The sequence below is a fragment of the Lissotriton helveticus genome, chromosome 5_1, assembly GCF_964261635.1.
Source record: "Lissotriton helveticus chromosome 5_1, aLisHel1.1, whole genome shotgun sequence".
NCBI lineage: Eukaryota > Metazoa > Chordata > Amphibia > Caudata > Salamandridae > Lissotriton > Lissotriton helveticus.
Genome location: NC_136065.1, coordinates 1,762,913,547 through 1,762,926,166, shown reverse-complemented (window position 1 = coordinate 1,762,926,166; position 12,620 = coordinate 1,762,913,547). Strand labels below are relative to the sequence as shown.

General features: G+C 45.1%; 1 protein-coding gene across 1 annotated transcript in view; it reads right to left on the bottom strand.

Moving 5' to 3' along the window:
* CRHR1 (corticotropin releasing hormone receptor 1) overlaps positions 1-12,620 on the bottom strand; it is a 2,033,077-nt gene that overhangs the window by 1,051,722 nt on the left and 968,735 nt on the right. The window contains exon 4 of the mRNA XM_078645030.1: positions 3,179-3,264. Within this exon, the coding sequence (XP_078501156.1) occupies positions 3,179-3,264 (86 nt within the window). The remainder of the gene's footprint in view (positions 1-3,178; positions 3,265-12,620) is intronic.

Genomic DNA, 12,620 nt, shown 5'->3' with positions numbered 1-12,620 from the left:
CCCAATAGCGAAGATCCTGTGATACTCATTGATGATAACACTGATTTTTGTAAGGAGATTTTAAATTTGCATCCCAAAGTCTTCAGTAAAGAAATTGGTAAGTAAAATGATTTTAAACAACACATCATGTTAAAACCTGATGACTGTCCAAAGATACATAAAGTTAGGAATGTTCCTATTGTTTTGAGGAAAGAGGTAGATCTTGAACTTGAAAAACTTGTTAAGGCTGATATTATCGAACCAATCGAATCATCACAATGCATTTCTCCCATTGTTGGTACATGATGCTATCTTGAAAGACGTTTTAGACATCTTAGAACAGAAAGGTTTAACTATAGAACACACTAAGTGCAAATTCACTCTGAAGTCTATCACGTATCTTGGACATGTCATCAGTGGTGAGGGAATTTCTACTAAACTTGCTCTTGTTGATTCTGTGTTTAATGCCCCACACCCAAAAAACAAAGATGAGGTAAGATCATTTGTTGGTCTGGTTGAGTTTCACTCGAAATTTGTGAGGAACTTTCCGTGCAAAATTTTTAACATTCGACAATTACTGAAAAACAAATCCAAGTTTTTGTGGTCTGTAGAATGCATTGTAGAGTTTGAAAATGTTAAGAGTGAAATTGCTAAAGCACCTGCTTTGAGTGCATTTGACCCGGACCTTGACAATGTCATAACTGTTGATGCTAGCAATAAAGGGTTAGGAGGTGTGTTTTCCCAAATTGATCAAGATGGGAAAGAATCTATTATTGCTTATGCTTCTCGTTCTTTGTCTCCCACTGAAGAAAGATTACCAGTGATAGAGAAAGAGTCTTTAGCTTGTATTTGGTCTCTTGAGCACTTTAGAACGTACGTATGGGGAAAACCATGTACTCTCAGGACTGATCATAAACCTGTGGTGAGGCTATTGACTGCGGATGGTTTATTTAATGCTTCCCCCAGGATCGCAAGAATGTCTTTGAGGTTGCAGGATTATATTTACAAAATAGTATATGTACCAGGAAAGGAAAATGTCGTAGCTGATTTTCTTTCACACATGCCTATTAATTTGTCTGACAGTTCTGATCATGAATGGGAGAACATTCAAGTAGCTTTAGTACATGATCATGGGTTACCCAGAATTGATAAAAGTGAGTGGGAAAGGTCTTGTAAAAAAGACACTGTTTTGATGGATTTATCTTCTGTCATCACAAAAGGATGGCCTTCTAAATGCAATCTGCCAGATGAATTTAAGCATTTGTGGGAAGTTCGCAATGAACTTTCTACATTAAATGGTAACATCATGCGAAATGATAAAGTCATTCCTCCCACCAATCTTCGAGAAGTCATTGTTAAAATGTGTCATGAAGGTCATAGTGAAATAGTTAATACTAAGCAAAGAATAAAACAATGGTATTGGTGACCAGGAATGGATATATTTATTGAAAGAATCATTAGGAATTGCGTATGGTGTGCTAGTTCAGATAAACCTCTTTGACTCTAAAACGACCAATGGCTGAACCAATTATCCCTACATCTCCTTGGCATACAGTGGCAATTGATATAATGGGGGCCATTGGTTCCCAAAACAAATATGTTTTAGCTGTGATTGATCTTTTTTCTAGGTGGCCAGTTTTAAAAATTGTTGAGAAACTTAGCTCTGAAGTGGTAATTAAATTTTTGGATTGCATATTTGTAGGTGAAGGATTACCAGCCATGCTAATAAGTGACAATGGTGTGCAGTTTACATCAAAAATTGCCAAGGATTATTTTGACACAGTAGGAATGAGACACTGTACTACATCTCTTTGCAATCCGAGTGGCAATAGCATGATTGAGCGTTTCAATAGAGTTTTAAAGAATGCCATACAATCTGCCATCAGTAATAATTGTGATTGGGAACTGCAGTTGTTCAAGACAGTCTGGATGTATAGAACTTCACCTCATGATGTCTTAGGTACATCACCATTTGAAGTTATGAGAGGGAGAGCAGTCCGAACAAAATGCTATCCAGATTGGATGGGGCCCCCTCAAGTTTTGTTACGCCACTGGTCACCTAGGTGGCCATTTGCGGCACATCCCCGGGTGAGTTAGTGTTGGTGAAGGGTTAGAGTTTTATAGAATCCCATAAGATTCGAGAGGAGGTTGATCAGGCCTTTATGATTAAAAGTTGAAAAGAATCCTGAAATGTCAATTAGAAAGAGAAAAATGGGTCATTAGAGCTTGTGATGAAAATGGCATCAGTCATTGCATGGATAGTTAGGGTGTCTCTGCTGAGGCATCTTCTGACACCGGAATGATAGTTGTATAATGCCTAGTTCATATTGTCTTATTTTTGCATTTTTGTGGCAACTACTTTCTCAATTATCTTTGAAAATTAATAAACAGTGGGTGTAAGTGCCGTAATTTTCTGGGCAGCTTGCTGGTATTCTAACAAAATGTGGTAACTGACCTCGCATACCAGGGATAAATTCAGCACGGTGTTATGTGACTAAGTGCCATCGTGAAGTACAGCGATTAATTCATGTTCATGGCTCATGAAATGTCCACAAAGCCTATGAACTAACCTTGAACACAAGGAAGGTTAACCATAAGGTAACTAAGAATGCAAACACAGTCAAAGTGGATCTTTACTCTGTTTATACCTGGTGTATCTGTAGTTGCAGCAGCACAGACCCAGCTCACTAGGACAGACAGGTTTCAGTGGTGAATATTAGTAAAAGTTATGCCTTTCTGTAGCAACAAACTTACACCCCCTAATGCTAGATGTTTAAGACTCCAAGGTATTTAAGGGGCTGATTGAGCAGTTGATGGAAGTCAGGCCCCACCACAAAACGTCGGATGCACCATGTGCCAACCACTCTAGAGATGCCAGGGACCTTGAAAGGAAAGCCCCCTCCCACATGAGGGATACTTTCTGAAAAGACAAACAATTGCCGAACGGGTCTAAAAATGCACTTGGCATCCTGTTCAGCATTAGAAGTCCCAAAAATGCCTCTATAATGCTGGCAACCCCCCTTTTGTCAGACAGACCCTGCTCTGGCTCTAAGCGTGGACGGCCGCTCGCCAAACTATAAATAAACATCAATGCATGCAATTGCCTGCTATACCGAGTGGCGAATGGTGCTGCTCATTATCGAATGCCACACTCTCCAAATGAAACGAGAAATAAAGTAAAAAGAGAAAAGCCCCCTACCTCTTCTTTCAGGATCTCCTGGCACTGTGAGTAATCCCCTTTCATGGCCCAGGTCCCGTTAATGAGACACTCTCTGTAAACATTTCCTGTAAGAGAAGACATCGCAGATTAGTTTAAGCCTGTCCATGCAACTAGTACTCGGTGTGCATATAAAGAAATTTCAGTGATTAATGATGCCACTTTTTGCATTCAAATACCATATTTCTTTTTGATTTCTGAAGAATGCATTTGTTTTTGTAGTAGATCATTGAGTTTCAAGTTTTGTGAGTTTTTATACTTTACAGGCCCATTGAAAGTTGGAGAATTGATTGTCTGCTTGTTACGGATACTTTTTGGGTAGCATATTTCACGGATACCTAGTTATTTGCAATAACCACCTGACATGTATTCCCAACAATGGAGATATATGCACTACACCAACCCACCAAAAAATAGACTTGGCTAGAATACTAACCGGGGGAAGTGTGTTTCAATGCACGTTGAAGTGTATGTCCCGTAATAGCTATGAATAATAAAAATAAAGTCAGGCAATTGCTAGTCCATTTCTTGCTTGTTAGGTGCACCCAGGATTTCTTAATTCAGCTATTTGTAAGCCATTGTGGCAGTGATTGGTTAACATTTTGCCCTTTCTCTATATCTTGGAGCATGGAAGACTTCATTGGTCGGGGTACTTTGCTCCAAATAACTGATGTGGTGCCAAGGCGGGAGTGTCCTCTTTGCAATATCTCCGCTGTGCACAGGTGTGGCCATTGACCTGCATACAGAGGGTCAGTACAGCAGAGCAGCACCTGTAGTCCAAACGTTCAAGTCAACAGCAATGGGAATCCATTATGGGATCGGGGAACCATCACATCACCCCCAGGCCACTCGGAATAGGTACATTTCCCTAGTGTATTAACCATCATTGAGATCATGCACCCTGAGAGGTCTGCATTAGTGGTCCTAATGCTGACCAATCTAGTGGCTGACAAGAAAAAAGCACTAACCTTGTCACATGGGGAAAAATCATATCCCCCTCAAATGAACATAGCAATTTAGCCCAAAGTGTCAGATCAATGAAATAGCAAAAGCAAGGAAAGTTTAGAAGAAGAAGCAGATTGGAAGTCAGCCCTAGACCAAAAGGCATGCTGTACCATTCAGGGATAATGATCATGGGTGACTAGTATTTAAAGATTCCTTCCATGTAGACTAGGAATTTGTACCAAAAGTGACATTGGCAGTGCACTCTACTGTGAAATGTATTCCTGAGCGGTATGCAATCGGGTCAGCACAATTGTACAATTTGTACCAAAAGTGACATTGGCAGAGCACTTTTTTGTGAAATGTATTGCTGAGCGGAATGCAATCTGGTCAGCACAGTGTTTGGTTTGCTGTAACAAGCCCCCAAAGCAGTTTTCTTTTACTGAGAAGTATAAAATAAATATCTGTCACATGCAAAACTAGCAGGTTCCCGATCTTATTTAGAGCCGGTACGCCTAAGGGTTTCTGGCTGTTGAGCCTCAAGTCACTCATCTGTCACAAACCCAGATCTGACATCTTGTCCACCACTGGGCCACCAGTTCACAGAAACAGTCACCGTGTCCGGCTTAGAATGTACAAATCATTCCCAATTTTACTGCCAGGGACTGCCATGCAAGGCAACACACACAATGGCCCTGAAGCACTAGGAGAAATCTTACTGATGCAAACTACCTCTCCCAGTACTGAAGCCATAGATATTGTTATTAATCAGATGGTGGTATCTGACTGTAGTGGACACATTAAAGATAAGACCTTTTGTCTGTAGTCTTGATCCCAAGGATGAAATCAATCAGGTGGCAAAAAGCAATACTATTAGTGTCATCACAAGTAGCGAACTGAGGTTCCTTCTTGTACTTCTCCTAATGGATGTGTATCCTGTGGAGTGCTTCAGAGCTTCTCATGTAGCCCAGCATTTAGCCAAAGTCAATGTTTACCTAAGTAACTTACCAAAAGTAACTACTAAACATTAGCTGTGGCACCCTGACCAAGCCAATAATGCCAATGGTTAAAAGTTGAAATTGGAATGTCTCCTGCATGGGGCTACAGTAGTGTTCAGGTTCCTGGGGTACCCAACTGCGAGTATCTAATATCCTGTTTTTTTTACTTCTGGCCCAGGCCTCAAGCTAATCTAGGCACAAAGGACACGGCCTACCCCTTATGTGAGTCCTGTCTTAGACATTTAGCAGTGCACCAGCACTTTTGCTCCCATCACAGGTTCAAGCATGTAGTGTGGGGGTTACAGCATAACTTGATTTTGGTGATCATAATGTGACCATTTTTATCAGTGTCATAAGAGTGGTAGCCTTCTGGCCCTCTAAAAATGTTCCTCTGCAACAGGTGAACCCGGAACCCTGTGCTTACATTCAAAGCGTACGAGTTCTGCAGGTTACATACATTGTGCATATCTGAGTGAACCAGAATGGAGGCCAATGGGTTCTATTTTGGAAGCCCCAGGCCTATTCAGTTGCACAAGATGAAGGGGAAGTTACTTTCCCAGGCAGTGGATGTGTACTGCTGACATTCCTTGAACTGGAAGTAAGGGGCCTAAATACTGCCTTTAGGAATTCAATGAGATCATCATGCTACAGAGCGCTGGTGATAAGTCTCCTTAAACCCAGTCACTTGCTAGATTACTGTTACACAGAAATACTAGGTCCTGTGCTCAGAGAGTGAAGATTCCTTTAAATGGGGTCAGCCTTTTGCCTGTAATCCTTTATCACCATAGCCAGGTGCAGAATGTTCACACCTCTCTGTGCCTCTGTTGTGGGTTCTCCATCCCAGAGATGGCCCTACTGTGAAGAGCATCACTCTAGACAAAAGCAGAGTCTAGAAGACAGCTTGAGAAGCACAAACGAAAAGAAAACTGACCCAAACCGTTTCTGAAACTGCAGAAAATATGCATCCCCTGTCAGCTGCACATGTATAAGAGTATGAGTTGTTGACCCACTTGTTCTTCCATTTCCAAGATCTCTTTGACTGCGGAGGGTGTCCTCCACAGACTACACAGAGGACTACTGCACAACCATCACTGGTGTCTGCCTGACAGCCAAGTCCTCAGAGATCGGGGAAATCACCTGGAGCCTGAAAGAAGAACTATGCCTTGTTCTGGAATGCCTGGAGGGTCCTTTTTTAGGTCTCAGCCTGCGTAGTCTGCGCTTGCGCAGTCTCGCTGGGAGATCTTATGTTTTTCAGAGTGGGGCTTGAACCCGCCCCTCTTCTCCATTGTCTGGCTTCCTAAACGGATGCCAGCCATTGGAGGAGAGGGGTGTCTGTCCATTTAAGCCCTGTCTTTTTGGGATTCGGAGGTGTGTTTTTTAGTTTCTTTCTCTCCTCTTCCCATTGGCTGGAATTTTACATTCCAGCCAATGGGAAGAGGAGAGAAAGAAAAACACGCCCCAAATCCCAAAATGACTGTGCGTTTCTCCGAGGCATTTATGCTTCACCTCGGAGAAACATGGTCCTGTTCATGGCGTGGTCCAAGGGGTAAACATGTTATTGTGCCTCTAATACACCCCAACTTGCCAGCAGTTCTTCTATTTCAGGCCAAGTTGCAGGGTCACCAGGATCTCAGTCAGTTGCACTGCCTCCAGAGGCTCCCCAATCGCTCCGCAGGCAAGGGCCAAGAGAGGGGCGGTCCTCGTAGCTCTGTCCGTGGCTTCCTCCAACGGAAATGATCCTGGACTACTGAAGAGGCCCCTCACCGCAATATAAACAGCGGAACACCTGGTGAACCACCGCACCGGCACTAGTAATGTTTGAAGCCACCATGAGGGAGTAATCACCAAAATTGTCCGGACGGAGTGCTGACTCTGCCGCAACCAAGATGGTGCCTTAGAACTCCGGAACCGCTACCCAAGGTGATCATCGCCCCTTGACTCGGGTACAGCAAGGAGGGACCGGCCGAAGCTGCAGAGCACGAGTAGTTACTCAAAAGCAGCGGATGACGGACATACTGGGATCGGAGCATTAAATCAGCAGTGCGTCCCTGTCCTCACAAAATGGAGGCTGCGGGTAGGAGAGAGACCCCCTGAAGCTGGCAGAGGTGAGCGGCCCCAGAGAACTGTGGAAAAGGCGCTCTACTGTGGCGCAACATAAGTGGAGCGACACAGATTAAATTTATAGCTCAGCGATTTAACACAGCACCTGGGAGAGCTGGCACTGTGCCTCCCACAAAGAGATTACCTAGCGAAGACGAGGGCACCCGCAAGCAGATGCCCCGCAGGCAGCGGCGTGCAACTGGTGGGTGGCGCTACAATGGACATACACCCTGTTAACTGTTAAGCGCGGCATCCCCCGTAGGACTAAGCCTGCATCAGCTCTAAAAGTCCTGAGGCCGCTGCATCAAATGCCAAGCGCACCCCTGCAGAGCGCCGAAATAAGTTGCAGCCCCGTCTCCCTCACTGCTGAGGAAACCGCCGCTGGTAAAGGACGTGCAGCCTGGTCGTGCGCCTCCAATGTATTCCCTCCTGCACCACCAGCAAATGCCCTTCTTTTTCCGACCACAGCATTTTTCACACAACTCAATTAAAACTGCTACTATACCTGTATCCGTAACTGTAAGGTATTCTGCTATGTGGCTGGCATATAAGCGACTATATATTGATGGACTATTGGTCATTGGCATGAAAATTAAGACTCATTTTCATGGAGTGCTGTGGCGTCCGAGTCATGACTCGTGAATGTGCCAAGAACCAAAAATCAATCCATCTAGCTATCTTTCTATCAAGCTGTAAAACAGTACAGGCCACTTCTACCCACCTGCACAGCTTAAACGGAACATATGTCACACCAGTGCTCCTGTACAGGTAGAACAGCACATATGTCATTTCTATACACCCCTAGCAAGGAACTCACAACAAACTAACGTGTTTACACTGTGTGTGTGTGTGGCTGTGTGTGTGTGTGTGTGTGTGGCTGGCTGTGTGTGTGGCTGCGTGTGTGGGTGTGTTTGTGTGTGTGACTGTGTGTGTGTCCATGTGTGTGTGGGGGGCTCTGTGTGTGTGGGGGGGGCTCTGTGTGTGTGTGGGGCTCTGTGTGTGTGTGGGGGGGGTCTGTGTGTTTGTTTGTGGCATTTGCAAGAGATTAAGCTATTGGCATTGTAAATGACAATGCCATTTATTTATCTGTTTTCAAAACCAACACATAAATAAAAATGTTGTCAGTTACAATGCCAATAGCTCTAACTTTTGCAAAGGCAAGACTGTTGCATTGTAAATGTTTGTTGGAAGAAGGAGGGAAGGAGCAAATTAAGCTGCAGGAGGAGCAGACTACTGGTGTGAGCAAGGCTGTTGACAGAGAATTGTGGCAGTGTCACTGATGTGCTCCAAATCCAGATCACTGTTCCTGAAGTGGAGGATTCACTGTACTACCGAACAGTGCCTGAGCAGATGTCCTCATCGACTCTTCTGTTGTATCTGTGGAACCTGCTCCAAAGTGTGCCCGAGTTATTTGCACTGCTTAAGAAGATGAGGCTATTACTAAATCATTGCATGCGCCAAGATGGCCTGAATTGATTTTGCCATCACAGTCATGGGATATGGCCAAGTGTGCCCAGGTGGTCTGCACTACCGAAAAACACCTGTGTATCCTGGTGCATGTGTCCCAGTGTGCCCAGATGGACTTGTATTGTCACTAGCCCTGTGGCACTTGCCCAAAATGCTGCAAGAAGTGAAACTGCTGCCTCAAAGCACTTAGCAAAGTGTCTGTCTGGCTGCTGAGACACTGAGCAGAAGTGCGCCCAATCAGACCAAGCCGCTGCTACTGCATGAAAGCATCTAGAAGTGAGACAGCTGCCATCCCTATACGTGCGACCAGAAGTAGACTTCATTGCCATCTTGGCCCAAGTAGGATCAATCAACTGAATTGAAAACACACTGGTCGAAAAGGAGGGGTACCTGCTGTGACCTGTTGACCTGTCGACCACCAAAGTTGTATACCCAGAAGAGGGACGAAGACTTAAGACAGCCACAGCCAGACACTACTACGTGACTTGCATCTGCTCGGCAGGAGTGGAGCAGCCTCTTGCTGCACCAGCAGCTGGGGCATCCTCCCCCATTTCAGGAGGATCATGAATGAAGAGTAGGAGGTCAGAGTTAAGTCTAATATGGGCCCAATATGTGGTGACAAAAACACTGAGACTAGGTGTAGTCTAGTGCCTGACAGACCAACGTGTGGGAGTGCTGCACCTATGATGAAACCCTCACTGGGGTACCTTAGACTAGGGGAGATGGCGGGCGGGGGAGCATCTTCGCTCAGAGGCAGGAGTCACACTCCAGAGACTATGAGCAGTATTGAGTTTTACTGTGTATTAAAATACTACTCTTTTTACGACGATAAGAAATGTGCTGAACATCCCATCATTATACTGTGAATGTCTATTGAGTGCTGAGGCTTTTTTCCAACCATGCTAACCTCCCTGAGAAGCATGTGGCTGCTCGCCTGTGCAACGACTGAGAATCAAGTAGTGAAAGGTTTTACGTGGCAGAGTCTGCGCAACCATAGTAGGACCACTCTGGGACAGCAGCAGCAAATGAGCCATCCCCCATGACTGTGGCCAAGTAGACCCACCTTTCCTCCGTTTCCCCAGAATGTTGTTTGACAAATTTCAGCCACGGCCCGTGCAGGTAAGAGTGGTCGGGCCTGGTGGGTGGAGTGGGTGGGGGGGATTTCAACAGAGGACGACTAGGGAAAATGAATTATTTATTTAATTTTCCCTTGTGGTCATCTGTCCAATTCCCTCTACCCCAACCCGGCTCCACTACTCCTACCTGCACGGGCCACTCCTGCTGACAATCAATGTGTGCTACATCCTCCTCTCACAAGAACAGCTATACTTAAATATTTTGGTGAATGTAATAACTCAAATGACGTAAGACCGAAGTGCTTGTTACAGGGGCACCACTATAATTGGATTTGCGTTTCCTATGCTACTGTCTGTGGCTTTCAGAGCCGGTAACTTACATGGGAATGTTAAAGGATGATGACGTGCATTTCGCACCTCATTTGAATATTGTAGCACAAAAACCTTATAATTCCAATTCTGCGAGATCTGAGTTGGCTTCCCCCTGAAGACGAAATGAGCTTTACAGTTGTCTTGATCGCTCAAAAATTGATGCATCTCAGCCTCCCCATGAAACTGAATAAAAACTGTTCGTCTGAGGATGTGAGAAGACCACCAGAGGCAAATAAAACCTCCTAATGCGGATTCCAAAAACTAAAAAGATAAACAGAATTCAACAAATATTCTCAATCACGCCAACTGCCATGAAACCGAAAGTAACTCCCAGAGATTCGAAGAAGATCCCCGATCTATTGTCATTGACCCTAAAAAGGGTCACCATGTCCATTACAAGTATTATTGCTGTTCACACTCCCTATCAAGAGCCAGTGGAGCTGTTCTTGTCAAAAGCTACTTCTGAAGAGCTCTGAGGCCTTTGTGGCAAGGTCTGCACTTTTTAAGTACTATTAATAAACAAACTGCATGTAGGAGTTTTATTGTGTTTTACTTATCACATGCACTACTGGACATAGGAGGATCATGAATGAAGAGTAGGAGGCCAGAGTTAAGTCTAATATGGGCCCAATATGTGGTGACAAAAACACTGAGACTGAGTGTAGTCTAGTGCCTGACAGACCAAAGTGTGGGAGTGCTGCACCTATTATGAAACCCTCACTGGGGTACCTTAGACATGGGGAGATGGCGGGCGGGGGAGCATCTTCGCTCAGAGGCAGGAGTCACACTCCAGAGACTATGAGCAGTATAGAGTTTTACTATAGCCTTATAGCCCGCCGTAGCGGGCTACACCGGCTATTAAAGGCCCGCTGAATCGTTAAAGGCCCGAGCCGAAGGCGAGGGACTTTAACGAGACAGAGGGACTTTAATAGCCGGTATAGCCCTGCTACGAAGGGCTATAAGGCTATTAGAACATTCTGCCACTAGAGGGCAGAATGTTCTACCAAATTAAACAAAGGGTTCTCGTAGCTCGAGGGGATATAAATCCTCCCCAAGCTTCGAGAAGCCTTTGTAGAACTTTGGAATGTTGCTCTGCGGGCCTTTACCGGCCCGTAAAAGCAGGGAGCACTCCATTGTCTGCAATGGAGCACCCATCATTCCAATGTTCTAATGTGCATTAGAATACTACTCTTTTTACGACGATAAGAAATGTGCTGAACTTCCCATCATTATACTGTGGATGTCTATTGAGTGCTGAGGCTTTTTTCCAACAATGCTAAGCACCCTGAGAAGCGTGTGGGTGCTCACCAGTGCAACGACTGAGAATCAAGTACTGAAAGGTTTTACGTGGCAGAGTCTGCGCAACCATAGTAGGACCACTCTGGGACAGCAGCAGCAAATGAGCCATCCCCCACGACTGTGGCCAAGTAGACCCACCTTTCCTCCATTCCCCCAGAATGTTGTTTGACAAATTTCAGCCTATGTTAGTTAGTCTATTGTGTACGTCAGAGGTCTCCTCAGAGTCCATTCCAAGGAAGTGGCATGGGTGTAGCAGACACTAAAATTTTGGTCGGGACAGGGTTCACCATTGAGACCTTCCTACCAAACCAGCCCAATTGTCGGTGCTAAACAAGCAACATCTGCAAAGTTCAAAAAGCATTTGTAACAATCAAAGTTCCCCAGGAGCCGTATTACATATTCTGTGTACTTTCCCTGTTCGTGCCACGTCACACCTAAATCGGAAGTGCACCATAATATCATGAATGCCGTGCTCCCATGGCTGCTGCCAACACGTGTTACCTTCAGGCAGCACATTCAAGTGAAATGTGGCTGCTTCAAAGCTTCGCCATGTTTCACTATGCAGGTGGCAACCTGCCTCCCTTTAAAGAGGGGAGAGAGATTTCCTTGCAAGCGGGTGCAAGAAGTGACCGCACTTGCCTGAAGGGGATTTCTGGGGTCTATGGGACCCCTTTCTCCTCTCCAGAGGGCTACCTTTATGAGACGCACTGAAAGCTCACCACCTTTTTGTGGTGCACTTTCAGTGCACCTCCTAAAGGCATATTTGCTTTTGCGCCTGCATCTATATTACAGCAAGTGCGCAGAGGCAAAGTGATTCCCTCATTGGCATGCGCCAACTCCCCCATTCAAAGAGGAATCGATCTCTGATGATAGCTCTGGCACTACATATTGCTGAAGGGGCCGCACAAGCATGTGAATCCCTTCTGTAATAGCACAGTGCCCCTTGGGCACACAAAACGGGCACACATGCTCTTTGCGTCCCTCTGTAATACAGCCCCAGAAATTGAATGAAACAGTGAAAAAAGGAACTCAAAATGGTGCAAAATAGTAAAAGTGTATAGTTATACCATCTGGCACTGGGAAAACCAAGCAGGGCCGGCTTTAGCACTGGTGGCGCCCGGAGCGACAATCATTTTTGGTGCCTCCAGGTCCCATGACCGCCTCCTCAGA